The following is a 23,266-nucleotide window of genomic DNA, read 5'->3' as shown; positions in this document are numbered from 1 at the left end:
ACAGTCGATGCAATAAATGCCCCCATACTTGAGTATGGTAAAAGCTACCAGGCCTTACTGACCAGGCTCCCTTGAAGGAGTATATTAGAACCAGCCAGCCCTCTTCTCCCTTTCTCAAACCAGGTCCCTCCACTTCTCAACTCTTCATTCTTTCTTTCTCTACAGTGTCATTACCTGTGGAAGTAAAGTTTAAAGTTTGACAGACTTTGAGGTCAGCCGTGCTTACATTAATAACATTCAGGCTCTGCCACTTTCTACAGGTGTAACTTTGATACTTGATGTCGTTGAGCTTCAGTGTTGGTAGAATGGGAAGACCAATGATCTGTATCTTGGAAGGTCATCGTGAGGATGAAATGAAGTGCAGTGCCTGTCCTGATAGTAGCCAATCTCATTATTATCTTGCTCAGAGGACTATTCCAGGATCTTGAGTCCTTTTTTTGGATGCCCCAGGCAGGTACAGGCTGGTCCTCGGCACACTTGTCATCAGTTTGCTGATGTTTAAGCTTGTTGGCTCCAACGAAACCAGTGATTCAGGGAGTTCAGCTGTCAGTGAGGAGCCGGCCCCTGGCTGGGTGGAGTACCTGTCACTAGATTGAGTGGGTGATTGCAACGCCCCCAGAGCCGTTCCAAGCACACATTTATCTCCGTCAATATGTTCTGCGAGTCCCAGGTACATCCTTGGTTGGAGAAATTAGATTACCTTTGGGACATAAACTACTTTTCTTAGGCATCTGATTGAAACCTTCAATTGCCTATAATGAAGTAGAAATTCTCTGACGTAGATGAAGGGTGACAGTTCGATGGAGTAAGACAGAAATTATATGTTGCCAAACGGATCTAACATGTAACGTTTTCATCTGAGTTTCTTATTTATGAAGCTTAAATGAAATGTTCAATAATTTACAACAGAATCATCTTTTCCCAGAAAACTGCAGAGCAGAATTTAAAGTACTCTCGTCCCAGGCTTTCTGTCTAGGGGATGGGAAAGTGGGACTCTCTTATAGGTTCCTGCCTGCTGCTTCCCTTTGATTTTCTGCAGCTTTCTTCCTGTGCTACAAGTGAATTGTTGCTCTTTGCCAGCAGGTAAAATACAGTTCTGCTGGAAAAGAAAATGTGTATCCGAAGCATATCCAGCACACTAATACATCAGCACTCTGTGGACTCCTAGGGATTTCTCACTTTCTAAAGACCCCATTGCTCTCTATCAATGCTCCCTTTATCTTTCCATCCACCTCCTAAAAGTGGTGGCATATGAATGGCTCTGTTGCCTTGCTTCACAATAGCTCAGAAAATTCATCCCATAGGAAACCACCACTCTCCATGCCTCATAGAACTTCCTTTGTTCAGCTCAGAGGTTAACACTTTTTTCAACTCTTTCATGGCACACCCATTCTTCTCTGAACTCCCAAAGCATGCAGTTCATTCACTCACCAAACATTATTGAGGGCTTCCTTTGTGCCAGGCATAGGGGATGCCAGGGTGAGCTGAATGGATGTCACCCTTGCTCTTCCCTTAATGACATAAAAAAATCTGTACTGAAGGAGGACATTATTTATTGAGCACCCACAATATGCCAAGCACTGAGCTGCATGCAGTAGGTAATCTAGAAGAATTATGAAGAAGAAAGGAAGGGAAAAGAGGAGGGATAAAAATTGAAGGCAATTTCTCTTGAGTGTCTGATGGCCAAGAGTACTACTACTAGCTATAGTCTCATAGAGATTGTACCTATTTTCTCATTTAATTCCCCTGCAGCTCTGCTAGGAAGGCATTACTGTTGAGCAAATAGTGGCTCAGAGAAGTCCATACCTTGACTACGGTCATGAGGCTAATATACAATAAAACTGGCCTTGGAACTCAAGTCCTTTGTTTTTTTCTGACCTGTCATAGCACGGTCCCTGTCCCTAAGAATCTTACAGGCTAGTGGAGGGGAGTGGAGTGGCAGATTGGAATTTAAGTAATCTGGCACCACACCATGGGCTGCTAAGGAAATCATTTCAGAGGAGGCACGAGATCATCATGGACAGTAATGGCCAGAGGAAGATATCTAGAAAAACTTGAAAGCTAGCCAAGATTAGGGAAGGAGAGGGAAGGAGATATGGAATTCTCGTGGGTAGTATGGGGCATGGGAGCAGGAAGAGATTAATTAGGGCCGAAGAGCAACAGGAACGAGCAAATTCTCCCCTCGTACTGCAAGGACCATGGGCGATGAAGGTAGAATGACTCACTTCCCCCTGTTTGGGAGACTTATTCTTCCAGCTTCCTGCTGCTAGCAGGGAAGTTTGGGGGGAGGAGCAGGCCCAAGAAGCTGAGATTGCTACCTCCTGCCAGCAAAGACATGAATAAGACACCCGGGCTCTGCAGGCTTGGTTGGGTTCAGGTGGACCATAGAAATAGGGACCCTTTCCATCTCCCAAGAACCTCAAGTCTTCCAAACGGGGATGAGAGTTTGGTTGGCCCTAGTGCATTTACAGGACATCTGCTATCAAAGGGAGGGGCAACCTGAAGACCCTTTGCCTAAGGACTTTATAGTCCGTCTCTCATCCCTGGGTCTTACAGCAATCATGTTATTATATTGTTACTGTTAGTTTTCATGTTGGCTTCCTCACTAGACTCTTAGGTCTTGGGTCAAGGGGTTTGATTTTTTATATAATTCAGTCCATAGCATAGTGAAAGAAATATGTGACTCATGCAAGCAGCATAGCAAGGGTGATGGGAATGTTGGGAAGACTTATGAGGGGATGTCTGAACTGGTTTTTGAAGAATCAGATGTATTTGGGTAGAGATAGGGCATCACAGGCAGAAGGAATAATAGATGCAAAGGGGTATCTAGTAACTAATTCATGAAAACCAGGGGTCTAATATAGGGGCACTCATAGGGAAAGTTCCAGCAGTGGAATTTGGGTACTAGAGATTTCATAGATGGGACATATTTGGAGACAGACAGAGGATCTTCTGAGAACCCCTGAAATCACACCAGATGGGCTGCAATCTACTTTTTAATATAATGGAGGTCTAAGCTTCCAGACTCCCCATCCTTATTTTCCTGAGTGATGGTATGAGGTTTTCCAGGGTTCCCTGAATGAATCAGGCCTTGGAGGATATCTGCCTCCTTGTTTTGAATGTGGATGATGTTCAAGCATCAAGAGAAGCAGCCAATTCCATGCTGACTTTAAGGAAAGGACTGGGCCCACAAAACTATATTAAAAATACTAAGGAACGGTTTTGAATGCAACTCTCTTGTTGCCAGTGAGATTAATTAGAAACATGGCTCATCACCTCCTTTCCTCAGGAACATCCCATCCCTGGGTCTTCACTGTAAACAAGCTCTCCTGCTGAAGAAGACAAAGTAGGAGGTGAAAGATTCCCACCTGGCTTTTCTCCTGGTTCCCTGGGCCCAGTCTTTTAACGCAAATAAGAGGACAGATGCCCTTATGTGCCAGCTCTGTGAGGAGGAGGAGGGGTGTGGAGGCTTCTGCCCTTTCTCTCCTCTCTTCTACTTGGGTCTCTGCAGCCCACTCCCCAACTTTCTGGCCCCTGGAAGGTGGCACCTTGTTCAGAGAGCACCTAACCAAAGTGGCCACTTGGAGGCGCTGTGACATCACTTGAAGGAGGCTGAGCACAGTCTGGCCAGGCCACAGGCCCATTGCCCGACTCCTCCTCCTCAGAAGAGCCTGCAGGGCGTTGAAGGTCTGGCACTTAGTCTGGTGTTTGTGCCCTGGCAGGGTGTGCGAGCAGGGTGAAGTGAACATCAAGTGCCTTGGTCAGCACCACTTTGCCAGCTGGACTTCTCTGGGAGGCTCAGATTTCTTCATGGAAAATCCTCCTGTGGACAAGCACAGCTACCTTTGCACCTTGAGGAACCCACCTTCTCACCACTAGACCCCCATTTGAGCCTCAGGAGAAAGTACGGCTTTTAGTAGAAGGCTTCTGTTCCAAGTCTTCAGCAACCAGTGGCCTTGAAGGTGGTAACACACACACCCGACCTGTGGTGTCAGCCTTTTGCGTGTAAGTGTGTATGAATGTGTGCATGTGTGAGTGAGTGTGTTGTGTGTGGCTGGCTGTAAGTCTCTGTTTCCTTGTGATCCTGTGTCATACTGTGAAGTCTGCAGGAATATTCAAGGCCCTGGGTTTCCTAAGTCCAGTGGATGATTGGTCTGATTAGCAAGCAGCCTGTGGCCCTGGGGATGGAGGTAGGCACAATGCAGAGAGAGGTGGCTGGGTGGGAAGTGCCACCAGGAGGCTCCCAGGCAGGCACCCCATGGGGTTGCTCAAGGAAGTGATGAACTGGCTCTGGGGGCGCTGGTTTAGAGCCCAGTGCTCACATGGCCATAGAGGCTGGCTGCTTTTACCTTTCTCTTGGTCACACTTCTCTCCTCAAGTATGGGCTTCCATTCATGGGGGAGCACCAGGCAAGAAAGTGTAGGTGGCTGAGGACAAATCCCTTTACCCTCTTAGCAAAACACTGCAGCCACAGGCCTTTCTTAGGACAGATAGAGAGGAGTCACCTCAGACACAGAGCACTGTTTATAATTTGCATTGGTCATAGGCAGGGTTTTTTGACCCAATATTTTGACCCGATCAAGAAATGAGAATCTCCTTCTTTCTTCACTGCCCCCCACATCTTCCCTCCTTCCACTCAGAGTTTTCTACAGGGTTGATTGTTTTCTGTTTTCTACCCAGAAATCCCTAGGGGTGCCTGTCCCTGGTAAGTGCTGCCCATCCTAACCAAGAGGTACCTTGATGCACCTATAAACTACATAACACTCAGGACCCCTTTGAGACTCCAGGTACGGTACATAGGCCAAGCACACATCATCCTGCCTGAGAGGCTGAGCCTAAAAAGTTATCATTAAGGACACAGAAGCCACCAGAGCAGAGGGAAAAAAAAAACAAACCATTGCAGACACTAAGTCTGTTGTTCAGAAACAAATTCATACTCCCGAGAGAATTCACTGGGCATCGCCTACAGAGAATAATGGAAAAGAAATGCTTGGCATTTTGTGCCCGAGCCTGGCCTCTGGGCTGCAGAGGAGGAGGTATGTGAGGGGAAAGCTATGCCAGGGGCCACTTGCTGCAAGCCCTCTGCCTGGCTCAGAGGCCCAGAGAGTCAGCAAGGGCCAGTGGCCCACAGCAGAGGGGTAAACGTGGCTGTGAAGATCAGGGAGTAGCAAATACATATGCCACAGGATGTCAAGGCTTAGAGTCAGCCCTTAGAGGAACGGGAGTGTGAACTTGTACCAGGGAAAGGCCAGGTTGCCACGCATCCAGTCTGAGCTTTGTGGGGATTCAAAACCACAGAAGATCAAATGGCTGTTGAATGTTCTTTATGAACCAGTCTCCATGCAGAGCTGGTATATGTAGATATATATGACTTCATTTCATCCTCCCAACAACCCCAGGAGGGGTTTCCCATGCTTCAGTTTCCATGTCTTTCTCAAAGACATGATGTCCTCAGGTCCAGGAAACTGAAGCATGGGAAATTTAAGAAATTTGCCCCACATGCATGTCTCTGAGGTTGGTTTCAAACCCAAGTGGGCAACTTCAGGAGCCATGCTCTGAATGAGCACTTCTCACCTATTAATGTGTGCACAAATCCCCTGGGGATCTTCTAGAATGCAGGTTCTGATTTGGGAGATCTGGTGGGGAGAGGGCTATAAACCCCTCCCCCCATGATGCCTTGCTGCTGGTGCGCACACTCCACAGTGAAAGGCACAGTCTCTGCTCCGTGCCACACCCATTACAGGAAATCCTAAACTGTCCATTAGCTCACCCTCCTTCTCCTCCTCCTCCTCCTTATTCATCACATCATCAGCTATATATGGAGTTTGCTATGTTAGAAGCACTGCATTACGCTCATTGAACACATGATCTCATGAAAGCCTCATCACGACAGTACGAGGTAAATGGTACTATTCCCATTTTACAGAAGAGGAAACAGAGGCTTAGAAAGGTGAAGTCAGTCGTCCCAAACCACACAGGAAGTGGCTGCAGAGTCCAAAGTTCTGGCTCTTAACAGGTTCCACAGAACAAGCATTCAAGTAAAACTGGGGGAAGACACAAAGCAACCTTGTTCTAGGAGTCTCAGTTATTATTTTTCTTTCTCTTTTTAAAAAATTGAGATGCAGTTGACATACAATATTAGTTTCAGATATACAACATAATAATTCAATATTAGTAAATGAATAAGTCTAGTTAACATCCATTGCCACATATAGTTATAAATTTTTTTCTTGTGAGGAGAATTTTTGAGATCTGCTTTCATATATACAGTAGAGTATTATTAACTATGGTCACTACACTGTACACTACATCTCCATGACTTATTTTACAACTGGAAATTTGTGCCTTTTACCGCCTTCAGCCATTTTGCCCACCTCCCCCCAATCCCCTATCCCTGGCAACCCCAATCTGTTCTCTGTATCTGTGTGTTCCCCAGCTGTTCTTGACTAGGAGATAGGAAAGTGGGGACAGGGAGAGTTGGAAGTTTCTATGTTCTCTTTCTGGCCAGGGACAAACCCACAGGTGACCCTGAAACGCCCTTCCCATCCATGGCCAGAGTCTTTCTTGATGCATGCAAACAAATAACCTGTTTGGAACCAGAAAACAAAACAAAACAAAGCAAAACACAAGCCTTGGAGGCTGAAAAACTCTCCTCTTTAGGGTCCAAGTTGGAGAGTGAGGGAAAAAACACAAGTTATCTAGAGCTGGAATCAAACTTCTCCCTCCTTCTGCCTGCCCTCCTTCACGGTTGGTCCTTCTCTTTCCCCAGACACCACAGCAAGAGAGCCAACAACCCTTGTAATTCGCATCTCAGCAAGTACAGACATACTTGATTTCCTTACATGCCTATAATTCCTTCTTAAATCACATAAAGCTATTTGCCTTTATAAATCTCCTCAGCAGTGAGCTCCCCAGGATAATTATGTGTAATATATATTTATAGTTTTATTTCACAAGCCCGACTCTAACCAAAAAATTGACCTACCTAAGCCCACTCCTCAATGATCATTATTCCATTCCTTATATGTCTACAGCGTTTGTGCTTTGACTGTACTTTACATTTTAGTTCTTTAGTACGAGCAGCCCTGGAATGGGAGGCTTTTGGCAAGTCTCAGAAGATCTTCCTTTGAGCCACAGCTGGGCCCCTTGCTGGCTTTGGGCAAGTTCCCAAACTCTCTGAGCCTTGGTTTCCTCATCCATAAAATGGGGATGGTAACATCTGTCACAAGGCCGTTATAAAGATTAAATAAGCTGTAACTATGTGAAGGTGCCTGGAATAAGATAGATGACCAATGAATGTAGAAGCTTCTTTGCCAGCCGTGGGAAATAATCACTGGGACATGACTAGATTCTTCTCCATATCATGCATGAGTTTACGGTATATCCTCCATCTGAACAACTAGCCATCATTTTTGTAAATTGCTAATTGCCAAATCAGCCTGCGGCTCTAGGAAGGGATGGGCTGTGCTTAGACTCAGCTCCCTCCTGCATCATTTCAGATTTTTTTTTGTTTAGCTTAATCTTTGTGAATGTCTCCATTTCTCTGTAGAGGCCTTTATGCCAGCTGGTGTGTTCCTGCTATGTTTAATTCACCCCCATTAACCTGCTTGGTCAGCATATCTTTCCATCTCCTTGCTGTGCTTCTAGGAGTGCGTCTGTCTGGAAAAAGCATTTATTATATTTACTTTAACTGGCCTCATTTTGCAAGGCGGCCTGGGAGGAAAACAGCTTTGATTATACTGCCCCTGTTTACTGTATGCACACTCTGCTATGTATCCCTTGTCTATGAAGATGGCAAATGCTTTTGCAGTAAGCCAATACACAAGTTAAATGGAGTCTCTGTGAGCACACTGGCAGCCCCTGGGCAGCTGGCTTGCATGGTCTCCTTCACCTAGAAACCATGGCCCATATTTCGTGAAGTCCAGCGGGTAGGTTTTCCTGGGTGGGTGTGTCTAAGGGCCCAGGAGGAGCGCTGGCTGGGACCCACATCTCCATGGGGACAGGGAGTGCTCCCTGGCAGAGTATCATGGTGACCTAGGATGTTGACTTCATTCATGCCATCACCAGCTCACCTTCTGATTCCAGTGGAGGGAGCCAGCTGACCCATCTCTGCCCCTGACCTTGCTCCCCTACCACCAGTCTCCACACTGCAGCTGTACATAGGTAGTCACGACATCACCTTCTTTAAAATTCCTCAATGATTCCCCATTGTCCCCAAGAATAAATTCAAACTCTTTATGGGGTGTATAGGCATGAGCAGGCTCTCACCCTATCTTGTAGTCTATGCCCCACAGTGAATGTTTGCACTTTCTTTCATCCATCCATCCATCCATCCATCCATCCAACCATCCATCCATCCACCTATCCATTCATCACTTATGGAGGACCTGGTGTTAGACACTGCTCTGGACACTGGGAGACAATAATGAGCAAATCCAAATATGGTCCCATTCACAGAGCTTTAGATCTAGGGTAGAGACTGACAATGGAATCATCATACCCACAAGCATACAGTGATAACCTGAGTGGCGCTGTGAGGACAGGGGGTACCAGTGAGAGGAGGCAGCAAGACAAGATGGCCTGACCTCTCCTGGGGACTGCACAGGCTTCCCCATGGAGTGACAAGTGAATGGAAAACTGAAAGGGAAGCAGACATAACTGGGCAAAGGGGTAGTGGGAGAGGCTGACAGGTGGTGGGAAGGGCATATGCCAAGCCCCGTAGAAGCAGGGAAGAGGTGTTTGAGGAGCTGTCGAATGCAGACCTGTGGTCCTGGAGCATAGGGAGCACCAGGGGATGCAGGAGGGATGGGGGATAGAAGAAGACTGCAGGGAAACCAGGCAAAGCATGTGGGCTGTACTAGGATTGGGGTTTATCCCAGGAGCAAAGGTGAAATCCCTGCTATTTGTGCAGAACAGGACAGCATAGTTGAAGAGATCACTGAAGGTGTGAAGAGGACATTGTGGGGGCCGGGCGAGATTGCTCGGAGGCTATTTGTAGTGGTTAAGGCAAGACTTGTTTAGGCATTGACAGCAGACAAAGGAGAGCAGTAGCCACGTGAAAGGTACTTGAGAGATTGAATCAGTGGGATCTGGTGATGGTTAGATGTGGGGGTGGAGGTGGGGGTGGACTGGAGAGAGAGTTGTGAGGTATGGACTTAGGAACCAAAGTGTCCCTGGAGCCAAGGTATACTCACCTGTGAGTGTGGCTCGGGTGGTGGGACCCATGCTCTTGGGGACCAGCAGCTCATGGTACTGCTCACCCGCCAGGGTGCTATACACAACTTTGTACTCCTGGACCTCTGCTTCGCTGTTGTCCCACTCGAGGTCAAGGCTGGTTGCCGTGTGGGAGCCCACTCTCAGGTTCTTGGGGGCATCAATCTCTAAAAAGAGTCAGTCATCACCAAAATCACATGGGATAATATGCACTTATTATGTATTTTGATCTTAAACAAGCTTTGGGGTGAGAGCCCACATCTCCTGACCCTCTGCCTCATTTGAGTGAACCCCAGGGCAGCCCTTGGGCTCTTGCCCTGCCAGATTCCATGGGCAGTTTGGAGACTTTTACTTGGGAGTTAGATATCAACATGCTTTACACTTGTCCCATTTCCATTGAGGGAATGTTCTAGAATATTTCCTGAATGATCATGGTGGTACTCTAGAAATTTAAAAATGAGCTAGTTATCATAAGCTTGAAACTAGTAAGGGAAATCTCAGCAAGAAAAAAATCAGAGATGACTTCCAAGTGATTATGATGGAATATAGTAATATCAAATTTGGCCACCAGGCTACGAGAAGACAACTAATTGCAGGATTTTGGAATATAAGCTGTTTTCTCCTGGATTTACCTGCATAGACACTGCTGCAAGGTTCGTAGGAAATCAAGTATACACATAGGGGACGGGATGTAGTGAAAAGAATATGACCTTTGGAGTCAGGCCTCAGTTTGAGCCCCAGCTCTGCCACATATTTGCAAGAGAACCATGGTCAAGTCTTCAGTCAAGTGAGGTGTCACTGGGCTTTGATGGCCACATCTGTAAAATGGGCTAGTAATAGCAACATTTCAGGCTATTGTACAGAGAGGACAATGCATGTGAAATGTGTGGTGTGATGCCTGGTGCAAATATAGGGGCCCAAGCCCTAGGAGGACTCTCTGTTGCCTCTGAAGCTCATCCTGAGTTCCAACAACATGGCACCTCTAATGCTGGCTCTCTGGAGCTCCAGAGATTCCTGTGCAAAGGAGAGACCATTGGCACACAGTCTCTCTCACAATCCTGGGGGGGGGCTGATTCTCCCCCCCCCACCCCCCCTTATTTTGGCACAAACAACACAAACAACTTGCAGGGAAGGAGGTGCAACCATGAAAAGCTGCCACTTACAGACTTCTCAATAGGTCTTGTCTTTGAGACTTGAATTTAACTTTGGAATGGACCAGCCATTTGTTCAGAGAAAACCTCTAGGAGACTTCTAATTTGCAAATGCCAGGCAAGTATACAACAATTGTTCTTAGGGAAGACGAGAATGCTGTGAATCAATCTGAGTGCAGCTGCTTCAGAGTGAGAAGTGTTCTGTTTAGTGATGTAAATTAGGCGAATCTTTTAGCGGATTTATGTCTCTGCAGCTTATTTTTCTGACAAATGTTTCTGTACTCAGTGTGGATTTAGCAGGCCGGATTCTCTGCATTTCTTGACGTGCTGTGTGGATGGAGAGAGGGGTTGGAGGGAGAGGAGCTTGGATACAGGGGCATGTGGGAAGAATGTGCAGGACCCTATGCCACTCCATCTCACACAGGAGCAGAGGTTGGGATAAGGGACCTGACCAGCTGTGGGGTGTGTGGCCTGAATGAGACTGGAGTAAAAAGAAGTTGGGGTTAGGGTGTAGGTTGAGTCCTGTACCTATCTATTGCTCTTCATACTAAACATTCCAGACCTTGGAAACTATGGTTTTTGTTTTCTGGAATTTTCTTGGCCTCAGAACCTATGCACTGTAGATAAGGGCCTTGTTACACTTTCCATGTCAGTGATACCAGAAGAGGTCAATGCTGGGGAATGAGGGGTTAGGAGTGTTAGAGCAGCAGGTAGCTAGGTTCTTTTTTTTTTTTTTTTTTTTTTTAAGATTTATTTATTTATTTATTCGTGATAGACAGAGAGAGAGAGAGAGAGAGAGGCAGAGACACAGGAGGAGGGACAAGCAGGCTCCATGCCGGGAGCCTGACGCGGGACTTGATCCTGGGACTCCAGGATCACACCCTGGGCCAAAGGCAGGGGCTAAACTGCTGAGCCACCAAGGGATCTCCAGTTAGCTAGTTTCTTAAATGATACCTGGAGACCAGCAAAAGGGAAGTCATGGCCAAGTATGAAAAGGTCAGAGGCCTGACCTGACCGGGCAGCATTTGAGTACAAAACCACAAGAAACTGGATCAAACCAGATAGGCCTAAGATGGCTGACAAAGTAGGCCAAAGTTCACATTATTCCTTCATAAGACTACACTGTTGTCCTAAAATTTCCTCCCTAAGGGTGCTGTGACCGGAACCACCCTGCCTCCAAGAAATCCCTGCCCCCAGTAATGAGTATTTACTTACTTACACTCCCTTGTTAACAATAGTCAATAAATGATGGAGACCCAAACCCCAGTGGGCACATTTCTTCTTTGAGTCTACCCACTCTCACACCTCGAGAGTGTACATTCCCTTTAATAAACTTTCCTGGTGTACTGCTCATTGCTCTGTTGTATCTGTCTTTGAATTCTGTCTCAAGGTGACACCAAGAGCCTCTGGTGATGCTCTTTGGTCAGACTGGGTCAACATTAGGGTCTGAGGTCTCCCCAGTCCACCTGGCAACAGCAGGAAGGTCTTAGGAATGGGGTAGAGTGAAATGGTTTGCTCCCCTGGGTTATTTATTTATTTATTTATTTATTTATTTATTTATTTATTTATGAGAGACAGAGAAAAAGAGAGAGAGAAAGCATAAGCAGGGGGTAGGGGCAGTAGAGGGAAAAAAAATTCTCCAGCAGATGCCCTGCTGAACGTGGAGTCTGACATAAGGCTCCATCCCAGGACCCTGAGATCATGACCTGAGCTGAAATCAAGAGTTGGGCATTTAACTGACTGAGCTACCAGGTGTCCCTCCCCTGAGTCTTGAAGCCTGAACTGTAGGAGGGATGGCTCAAGGGCACCCCTCCCTCTAGGTAGGAGCTGGGCTGGTCTCTGCAACACATCAGCAAGCTGGGAGAAGGCAAAGACCGATGTCCAGGGCATGCCCTGCAGAGGGGCTTGGGGCTGTGGACTCCAGTAACAGCCACATCTCGTCTCTAAAACATAAATTAGATCAAGCATTTCTCCTGCTTAATTGCCTGTGGCTTCCTACTACAAACCTCCTGATCATCCCCACCCAGCTCTCTGCTTCTCAGACATCATCTCGTAACACTTCTACCCTAATTCCCTGTGCTCCAGTTGTACTGCCTTTTTTCTACTGCTGAAACATATTAAACTTACTGCCACTTCAGGGCCTTTGCACTGGCTGCTACTTTTGCTTGGCATACTCTTCCTGGATCCTTACATGGCTTCAGTCACTTAGACGTTGGTTGAACATCACTTCCTCAGTGAGGTATTTCTGAATAACTCAATCTCACGTGGCCCTGCCTCTACAGCACCCCTTTCACTTCCGAGCATAGTACTCATGATGGAAGGATGTTTCTTTGCTTCTTCTCCCATTGGAATATAACTCGTGGGAATGGGGTTCCTGTCTATCTTGTTTAATCTGTAGCCTCAGTGCCTAGAACAGTGCTACTAGGTGTTCAATGGGTACATAAGAAGTGCTTGAATGAAAATTGTCTGTTTCCAGTCTTGTCTTTAGAAAAGTCTTGTTTAATATTTTGGTAGGGTGGAGGGTGCCGTGAGGATATTTGGGGTGAGGTAGTGTGGGGAAAAGCAGCTTTGGCTGAGGGCAGCTGGTCTTGGCTGGAGTGGCAAATGCCATCCAGCCTGTGTGTTGTGAGAGAATGCCAGTGTGGAATGGCTGCCATGCAGGCTGGCCGGGGCCCCGACTGTTGTGACGTGGGCCTTTGTGTTAGTTTCCAGGGTTGCCACAGACTGGGTGTCTTAGGACAACAGAAATGTGTCTCACAGACCAGAAGTTCAAGATCAAGGTTGGCTGGGTGGTTGGCTGGGTGGCTTCCTCCTGAGGGCTGCAGGGGAGAATCTGTTCTAGGCCTCTCTCTGGTGGTTCACTGGCAATCTTAGGCATTCCTTGGCTTGTAGAAGAATCACCCCAGTCTCTGTGTTTTATCTGCACATGGTGTCCTCCTTGGGTACCTGCCTCTGTATCCCAAAATTCCCCTTTGTATAAGGACACAGATTGAATGACCTTATTTAATTTGGTCATCTGCAAAGACCTTATTTCCAAATAAAGTCATATATGCAGGCACTGAGGGTTAAGGCTTCAACATCTTTTTAGGGAACACAATTCAACTCATAACAGCATTCAAGAGAGGTCTGGGGCATTGGGGTTCAAGCAGCAGCCTCTCTGCTTGGCCGAATGCCCTGGAGGCCGGGTTTGGTGCCCTGAGAGATGTGGTTAGAAAGAGGGCCTTGTATGGAGAGAGTCCTAGGGCTGCCTTCGTGAAGGTTACTGAAATCAGGGCAGGGAGGTTCTCGAGAGTGGCCTCCTGGGTTCCTCGGGCTGTCTCCTCTCTAACTACCGTGCTTCCATCAGGGCTCTTTCCTTTTTGGGAGCCGCTGTAAGACCCAGGCAAATATCCCGCTCACCAGGCAGGAAACAAATCTCAGCTTTAATTGCCAGTGCAATTAGTGCGCTCCTCATGTCAAAGACATCACCTGGAAAAGCACTTTGGCTAATTTGAATTTAAGCAGAGTTCTGAAATGACTGAGGGCCCTACTGCGAGGCTCGGGTGCCCCCCCCCCTTGGCTGGCAGCCCCGGGCCCTGAGAGCTCCCTGCAGAGCTGCTGGCCCCTGCCCACCCCCGAGTGGAGGCGAGCAGGTTAGAGACGCAGGCAGGCCAGGAGGCAGCTTCCTAACAGCTGCCAATCTGCCAGGCGACCGGAAACAGAATCGCGCAGCAGTGAGCGGAACTCAGGGGGAGCTCCAGGGAGGCGTAATGTAATTGTCTTGATTAGAATTTTCCTGGGCCCCCAGCCAATCCTGCTGCCATCTTGTCGCCCTAAACATCAGGAAAGTGCCTTTCATCTCGCTGCTCGAGAGCGCTCTTCTCCTCTTCTGCCTCTTCAAACTCCTTATCTGAGCAGAGCACAAAGAAACCACTTTTCAAACAAAAACTGTCTTGAAATTCAGAACAGAATGCAGGACTCACGGCCCCCAGGAGATCTCATGACCTGAGAAGGCGATGTCGCGGGGTGCGAGGGGTGGCGGGGGAACGGCCGACCTTGAATTCACCAAGAAGGGACATGGTGTCAGGTCAGGCTCAGCCCTGAGCAATGTGGATTACGTGGAGGAGGAGAAGGAAGAGAAACGGGCAGAATTTAGCCCCCCCCCCTTTTTTTTAGATGCATAATCAGTCACTGGGGATCCCAAGATGTGATCAGTGAACAATCTGACCCCGGTACCCTGGGTGGGGTGGAGTCTGGCCCAGGAGCTGGGAGGAAACCTCTCTCTCAGAATCAAACCCTGCTGTCCCCATTTAGTCTGCGTCCACACTTGTTGGATTTCAGTAGGGATGCTTTTTCCAGTCCTAATGAATCTCTTTGTGCTGAGGGAGCCCCAGTATAAGAGTTTGACCTTTTTCTTAATTCTGGGGAAGGTGGACTTCCCTCAGTGGTGAGTTTTGTAGCAGGACCTAGGCAGTGCCCTTCTGCTCCCCTCTCGTGGGAGCCAGCTGCCCCTGGGGTCAGACCTCTGTGTGTACCACCATGGTGTAAATACTAAGCTGAGTAGTCTCCCAACTTCTGCTGCGTGGGAGGACGGGCTCAGGTGCACAAGGAGCATCCCCTTGCACCTATCTGGCTCTAACACTAAGCTACACACTCCAATCTAGGGGGTATTTTGGCTTCCATCTGTTTTATTCTGTGCCTTTTCTATCAATTGCTTTTAAACATAGGTGGAGGATAATGGTACCGTTGATTGAACCACCCCAAAACCTTTCAACTGGTTTATCCCACCCTGTAAGAGCTCTTGGGCCACACCACAGTAGGTTGCTTGAATTAGTGATTTTCCTCCTTTACCCCTTCAGAAGATGCTGGTTCTGAGATCCTATAGATGCTAGCAGTTTCCCTTGATCCCTGAACAACTTGGAGTTGGCAGAGATGTTCCTTGACCTATGACCTCCCCAAGGTCGAGAGACCAAGACTGAGAATCTGGGTCAAATGGAGACCCACTATCTGATCCCAGCCACTGGTGACCCAGTGAGAGAGCTGGGAAGCCTGTCTTTGGCTAGTGCCCATCCTATTTGCCCCTTAGCTGGTCACTCTGACGGGCTCTGAGTCAGGAATAGGTCATCGGACGTCTGGCCTTTCCTGACCATTAGGGAAGCTCTTTTAGAGTCCTGACAGTCTTGGGGAGAGGGTTGCATGGTCATCACAGTGAGGCAATGTGGGAGCAGGCCTCCCATTAGCCTTCTTGCTAGTGTTTGCAAAGGGAAGAATGAGTCGCAGAGTCTCAGGCAGAAGGCCCCCTGCTAGCCACACAGTTTGGGCTTCGTGTGACTCCTTGGGGGGCCACCATGCTGTGTAGTTATTATGAATTTATAGAATTATTACAAATGCCTGCAAATAGCAGTAGAGTGCCTTGAGGGAGGGCACCTTTGCTGAACTCTTACAAAATTGCCATTTGGGCTAGCAATGTAGACGTGTCAATGCCTTCAGGACAAACTTTTCATTTTCCAAAGGAGACACCTGAGAGCCACAGAGAAGAGCCTTAGATCAGGTCACAGATCCAGCCAACAGCAGAGGCAGGATGGGCACCCAGTTCCCTCAAACACTGGTATACTGCCTTCCTCTGGGCTGTCCTGTGACTTCACTGAGGACCTTGTCCCTTGCTCCCTTCTTGCAGGGTCTGTGATGACGTGGGCACTTGAGCAATGTCACCTCCCCCCTCAACTCCCTCCTGTGACCATGGCAAAAGCTGGCTCAACCCACTCTCCCTCCCCGTACCTGCCACCCCCTAAGCCTACCTGTGGTGAACTGGGTGGTCGTGGACTGGCTCTCGTTGGCACCACGGACAGCGCTGACCCACACCTCATAGCGGGACCCTGGCCGTAGGGCCTGCACTGAGTATTGACTCAGGGGAGGCTGTAGCCGGAAGGTGGTCTTCCCACCTTCCCCACCCACCAAGCCGTACTTCAAGAGAATGAAATCGACTTTGGCTCGAGGTGGGGTCCACTCCACGAAGGCCACAGTGTCTGAGACATCTCGAACCAGGATCTGTGTGGGTCCATCAATGACTGAATGAAAAAGGATCAAATAGGAAAAAAAAGTCTGAGAAATGGTTGGTTGAAATCGGCTCTCTCCTTCCCTCCTCAGAACTGGGTCTGTCAAAAACAGGATGGGTGTTATGATCCCAGTGATAGGGGGAAAATGAGACACGGTGAAATGAAATCACTTTCCTAAGGACACATGGTTTGGCAACAGGGGAAGTGACCTCCAGTGTCACCTCCAGTGTCACTTCCCCTGAATCCAGCTCTCACCAGGCTATGGGGTCACAGTGCTGGCATTTCCCCATCCAGGCAAGGGAAGGGGTATGTGTGTGTGTATCCTGTCCTTCTCTCACCTCCTTGGAGCCCTGAGGAAAGATCTATATGATTATCAATCCTACTGAAATGTCTGAGACTTCCAACTCGGTTGCCAAAGCGGGCATCATGAATGTCCAAGAGATGTCCCTGCTCAGCCACACCTACAACTCAGTCAATCTAAGACAGTACCACAACCCAACAGACATTTGCAGTGTGGACGTTAAACATGCCTTCTGGGAAAACTCACTCTTCTGGGGGAAGAAAAGGACCTTAGTTTAGGAAGAGCATCTTGTGGGCTATTTTTTCCTGCCTGTTCTTGCATATTCCTGAGCTAGAAGGGCACTGCACTCACACAAAATCCCGCAAGGTTATTCAGCATATGTCCCTCCTGAGGCCTGGCCTCTGGCGCTGAGTGGCCGAGAGGAGCATCACTGTGGGGTGATGTGACCTAGTAAAGCTGGTTGGTGTCTCAGGGATTCCAGCACCCACTTGGGGTCCTGTTCATAGTGATTTAGACAATGGTGAGGTTGGCGAAGGAGAGAGAATGTAGAATAGAAATGGATAAAGAAAGAACTTAGTGAGGAGAATAGAAAATGCTATCCTTAACTCCTCATGGTAGGCCTGCATGGCCAATGTGTCCTTTCTGAATTACTCATTACTTTCTAAAAGAGTAGGCCCAGCTTCCATGTTTGCATTAATAATATGACTCTGCCTCTCTTGCTGGAGCTGATTAAAATGAATATTAATGTTCTTCAAGGATTTGGAATTGGAACCAGAGGCTCAAGTTCTCGAGTTGGCCGGTTTGGGACCATGTAGAGCCGTGGCTGATATGACCATTCTCTACCATAGTCACACATAAATAGAGAACATCTTATCTGGAGAGAGAGAAAAAAGGAGGGAGGGGAGTGATGAGGGGAGAGGGTGATTTATAATAAATACATATTTTTTCTTTCCTGGCACAAAGCTCCTAGAACCCTTGGAATTTCCTAAGTGATGAGAGTAATAATGTCTTTTGTTACTTTAATGAGGTGAGGACAGGGGCTATTTGCCAGGAGAGTGAGTCATGTGATTAGAAGGCTGGAGATTTTGGTCCCACTCCTGCCTGTAATGAAGTCTCTGTAAACACCCAAAAGGACTGGATTCAGAGCGCTTCCAAGTTGGGGAACCAGAATGCCTCCACATACCACCATGCTGGGCCCCAAATTACATAGAGGCAGAAGCTCCTTCGTTCAGGGCTTTGCCTAATGTGTCTCTTCCTCTGGTTGTTGATTAGTAGTCTTTAATATCCTTTGGAGTAAACCAGTAAGCTTGTGAGCAAATGGATTTCCTAAGTTCTGGGAGCAACTCTAACAAATTAATCAAACCTGAAGAAGTGTTTCTGGGAACCTCTGATTTATACCCAGTTGGTCAGAAACACAGGTAATGACCTGGACTTGCGATTGGCATCTGAAGCAGAAGGTAGTTTTGTGGGACTGAGCCCTCAAACTGTGGAATCTGTTTATGTCTCTGGGTAGATAGTGTCAGAATTGAGTGAGATTTGTAGAATACCCAACTAATGTCCGGAGAATTGCTTTGGGGGGACCTCCCTCTTCAACACACACACACATACACATACGCACAGAGGTACGCACCCAGGAACTAGGTGCAGAATTTTAGGAACAAATATATGTAGAGAAGGAGAAATGAGTGACTTTGTGAGCTTCTAGAAAAACAGAGCAACGTGAACCTGGCTTTCCATTCTCTGGTTCCAGTTTTTCGTGATATACAGATGCATTTCAGGAGACACTCTATGTCCTTTCAGTAAATTCTCTTTTTTTTTGCTTTAGTTAAGTTAAATTTTTTCTTCCTTATTACCTGAGAGTCTTGACTAAGTGTTTTTAAAAAACCAATCCACTCTGGACCACCATCTACTGTCTCCAAAATGGGGCCTCTCCCTTAGGATGGACTTAGTCTGATTGAGCTTTTCTCAGTCTTTCAGAGTTGAAAGAGTCTTTCAGTGCCTTTTTCTGGGCACCCCACCCTTTCTAGGTCTAGTTTGGTCTTACTCTCTACTAAGCAGTTTAGGATTTTGGGCTGAGTACCAGCCAAAATGAAAATCACCAGGCCATTTTGGTGCCACCTGGTTTGGAGTTAAAACGAAGTTCTGTTTTTCCTATTTGGTGTAATACTATGATTTAACAGAACACATCCAGATGTTTTCGGCATGCTGAATTTAATGGTTTTAGGTAACCTGGGACTTTTAAATTTAATTTGACTTAATAACAAAATGGGAGAAATGGTCTTCTAGCTGAAGTATACGCATAAAGCCTGAAACATAGACACTAAGTACATGAGTGTTGAGTAAATGAAATAAATGAATATCCTCTGTATCCATGAGAAAGAAGGAGAAACATTTCAAAGATCTGGAGCTTCTTGAGAAAAAAGATGTCATAGAAGCTCAAATGACATTGGAAGCCTTTTGTCTTTTAAAGACAAAGCCTTGTCTTTTAAATCCCCAAGACCCTAATCATAATGGATTGTCCATATTGGAATATAATCGTGCAGCTCAGAGGGTACTGGCCCTCTAGTAATTTGCATTCCATAAAGAAGCCAGTCTGAGTGCCCATGAGGACTCTGAGCTTCACAGGAAGGGGCTGGTGTCTGTCAGACCTCAGCAGAAGGAAATAATTAAACAATCATTTCCTGAAAACAGCCGACAGGGTTAGGAGACAATCTTCTTTCCTGTAGCCACCCTTGGATTCTGGCCTTTTGTTGGCCACTCAGTAGTGTGTCCCCATTCCAGTCAAGTTGGTATCAGCTTGCTTTCAATTTAGGTCCTAATTTCTAAACAAACACAAGTTCTACTCAGAAAGTAAACTAGGATAAATATTTTTCTTTCCATTGCTTCATGACTGTGTATGCAATGCCAAAATATTAACTAGGACATTTTTCTTAATTGAAAAAAAAAATCTGCCTAGCTTTACCACACATTTTTAAATCTGGAATTTGAATCATAAGGAACTTCCAAACCAAAAAATATTGCAAATTTCATAAAAATGTGGTTTGAGGAGAAGATTGAGGCAGGGTTAAACTATCTTCCCCAAGTTTGGAGGAAAAACTTTCTACAGCTGTAACGCTCTTCCCTGCCCTCTTCTGAACCATCTTCTTCATCTAGGCTTTTGTTTTCCACTCATGTTTTCTTAATATCATTTCACAGGAATGACTTGGAGATGCTGAAGTGTTCCATCCCAGAGGAGGGACATCTACACAGGTCATGAAATGTCAGGTTCCAGCATAACCTTGGGGAATGGAGTTGTGGAAAACTCTAGTCACTGGCATCTGAAGAAATTCCTACAGAGAACTTTTAGGTTTTGTGGCTATGGAGTGTCTTCTAAAACATATTTGCATTAGAACAGGAGTTTTAAAGCCTTTTTGGGGGGAGGGGAATTATATTCTTTTCTTTTAAAGAACAAAATCTTAAGTGACCGTACAAAATACAAAACAGGTGGAGCTGCCTTGGTAAGAGGCTGTGTTGGGCATGAGTGTGGGTGTAATCAGAGGCCTGAATCTCCCCTTCAGCTTTGCCTTGAGCCACTGCCATGGAGCCCTAGTGCTCTAATGGAACATAATCTAATGCCACAATAGTCTAAAACCAATGTTTTCTAGACTGAGCATAAGCCTCAGCACCTGATGCTATTTAGTTTGGATCCAATTAGCAAACTATGAATCACTAATCCATAAACATGGTCCTCATTACATGGTCTTGTGGTTCTTTTTTCTAGCCAACTTGGCCTTTGTCCTAGCCAACTTGGCCTTTGTCCTAACCCATGACTGGCTTTCCTAGGTGTCAATGTCAGTTTATGAAAAATAAAGCTGTACCAATATTCACCTATCTCAGTTTTCTATTAATGAAAAAGAGAAAAGTGCTTAGTTTTCAAGTCTCAGCTCTCCCATAAATAAAATGAGGCCGAAAATGATATCAGATACTATTTGTAACTTTTGAGAAATTCTTAGAGGAGGGCATACACATATGTGTCATAATTGCTAATTTACAGCATTGAAGTTGGCCATCCTTTGTTAGCTAAGAAAATGATATGGCAAAATATGATGCATTACTGAGTTGAATCTAGAAACAATGATCTTGCATAAGATTAAGTGTGGAGATGAACTAATAATCAATTTAAGTCATGACCTTGAACAGTGACCCAAACCACACTACTGGTTTTGAACGATTTGTTTCTGCCTGCTTTCACTTCTAAGTGTGTTATCTTGTTCTCTGAGTACATATGTATACACTAGGTATTGAGTACTCTCTCTCATTAACATAGTGTTAATCACTTTGTGTGCTTTTTCTAACTTAATCCTCATGTCAGCTCAGAGAAAAAGGTATTTTTGTTCATCACAGGAAAATGATGGGAAGTTTGTGAAGGGTTGGATGGCTTTCTCCAAATCTCACAATAGATGAATTAGTTCTTGCTCGTTCCTAAGCTCAAGATACTTGGGACTGACAAATCAAGCCTCTTAATGAATAAGATAGAAGAAATACACTGGAAATCTTAACAAAGAATTTTTCCCATATAATACTCTCCCAGATTTCTGTGCTTGCAAAGATTAGCAATAGGGAAGATGTCCAGCTAAGCATCTGGTGGAGTAGCTCCATCTCTAGGTACCCAAATCATTTTCAGCTCTGGGATAAAACCTAGCACCCTTTGTTATCTATTTCTTGGGCAATCTGCAGTCCTTATTCCAGAGTGAAATAGGGTAGGCATAGAGAGAAGGGTTGGAAGCACTCACCAGTAGAGACGCTGGCCGAGGTAGGGGGGCTCCGGGCTTGCTCTTTCAGAGCCACCACATTGACAATGTATTCCTCCCCAGGCTTTAGTCCTGTCTGATTGAAGGATGTAACATCACTGGGGAGCTGAGCAATCACCCCTCCTTCATTATTCTGGAGGGCAGGGGAAGGGAGAAGGAGAAAAAGCAAAAGAGAAAATCACTAGGAGAAAAAAGTGTGGAACACTGATTACAAATTGTTAATTAATAATGGGGTCCACATCTGTTCCCATAATGCTGACAGCTGAATGTCTGGAGCCAGGAAAAACTCCCAGCAGACTCAGTAAGAATCTTACCAATCTATGTGGATTTGGCTAGTAGAGAATCAACTTTCAAGAACACTTCTTTGGCCTTTCCTGAGTCTATTGAGTTTGCCAATAAAAAATGGTCATGAGGTGATGTAGAGTGACTTTTGCCAAAGAGTCAATATTTGATGGTTACAGTTACTATCCATCAGATTTTGGGGCATTCATTATGATGAGCATGCCCTTGGCTCTTTAGAAAAGTATACTTGTGTCTGTGTATATCTGTGAACATCTTTATGTATATATACAACATTTTTCAAACTAAAACATTCCCAGTGTTCGAATGAGCTGGAGCTATTATTTTGCTCTGTCTGGAGTTTTTCACGGTGTTACACTGGGTGCAAATCTGTCAATGTCTTATTTTCCCTTCACCCAGATGAGTTAGAAGTCAGTGACACAACCAGCTATGAAGTACAAAGAGAAAAAGGAAGCATGGAACAAAGGATAACACAAAGAAGAGAGAAAAGAGACAAATTGGTAGAGGAGGAAATGAGAAGGATTAATTTGATGATGTCGGGTCCAGGATCATCTAGCTATCTACCTCTCAGTCTGTCTATTATATATACATTTTCCATGTGTGTCCCATGGAGGGGACAAGAAGACTCTTTTTTGTGTCACTTTCCTTCTTCCCTATTCTTTAGACCCTGTTTATGTCAGCTGGAGTGCCCTATATGTAATTTATATCCATACCCATAAATCAATATGACACATGCCCCTCTGTACCCCTGCATACCAGCCAGTGGCTACAACCTACAGATGACACAGTTATTCTATGTGGCCATGTGTTCAACCTTGGCATGCCCTGGCCAAGGTCTTATTTAGAGTTTTGCATATTAGATGTAAAATAGGCAACCTAGCACAGTTGTTTTTCTGCCTCAGCATCAAGGTGATAGGATTCTCTCTGCCCTGTTATATACCAGTTGCCTACCATACTTTTGTGGCCATATTAATGCAGATAAGACACATAAGAAGGTAGTTGTACAGAATGCCTGTTTAGTTGTATTTAGCTTGCCATGACACCCCTATATCCAAATAGAGAGGGAAGTCTTGGTTTAGTGGATAGAACCCTGGAGACCTGGGTTCTTGTTTTAAGCCTACCACTAACTAGCTAGCTAGCTAGCAATTTGATGTTATTTAAGTTTGCTGAGTCTTAGTCTTAGTCTCTTTAAACTAAACAAGATGTAAAACAAAGGGTCATACTCTGTGAACTTGAAGGTCTTTTGTAGCTCCAATAGTCCATGCCTCGAAGAATTTTGAAGTAAAATAATGGTGAGATCACTCGCTTGTTAGCCAAATATGTGTCATGTGTCATTAAGTCTGACGAATGACTGAAAAAATGCTATTTGATATTGAAAGATGAAGATGGAATAAGGCATATGATTAAACATTATACTCCCCATGAGTGGTGGAGTTAAGGAGAGTATCAGTAGGGTCAACAAATTCTGGAAACCCA

General features: G+C 45.9%; 1 protein-coding gene across 1 annotated transcript in view; it reads right to left on the bottom strand.

Moving 5' to 3' along the window:
* The window catches only part of TNR (tenascin R), a 409,832-nt gene that overhangs the window by 51,264 nt on the left and 335,302 nt on the right, over nt 1-23,266 (bottom strand). Inside the window, 3 exon segments of the mRNA XM_038542431.1 lie at nt 9,195-9,380; nt 16,142-16,411; nt 21,473-21,623. Of these exon segments, the coding sequence (XP_038398359.1) occupies nt 9,195-9,380; nt 16,142-16,411; nt 21,473-21,623 (607 nt within the window).

Source organism: Canis lupus, chromosome 7, assembly GCF_011100685.1.
Source record: "Canis lupus familiaris isolate Mischka breed German Shepherd chromosome 7, alternate assembly UU_Cfam_GSD_1.0, whole genome shotgun sequence".
Taxonomy (NCBI): domain Eukaryota; kingdom Metazoa; phylum Chordata; class Mammalia; order Carnivora; family Canidae; genus Canis; species Canis lupus.
The sequence above is the reverse complement of the archived record's forward strand: the minus strand, read 5'-3'. Positions and strand labels throughout refer to the sequence as shown.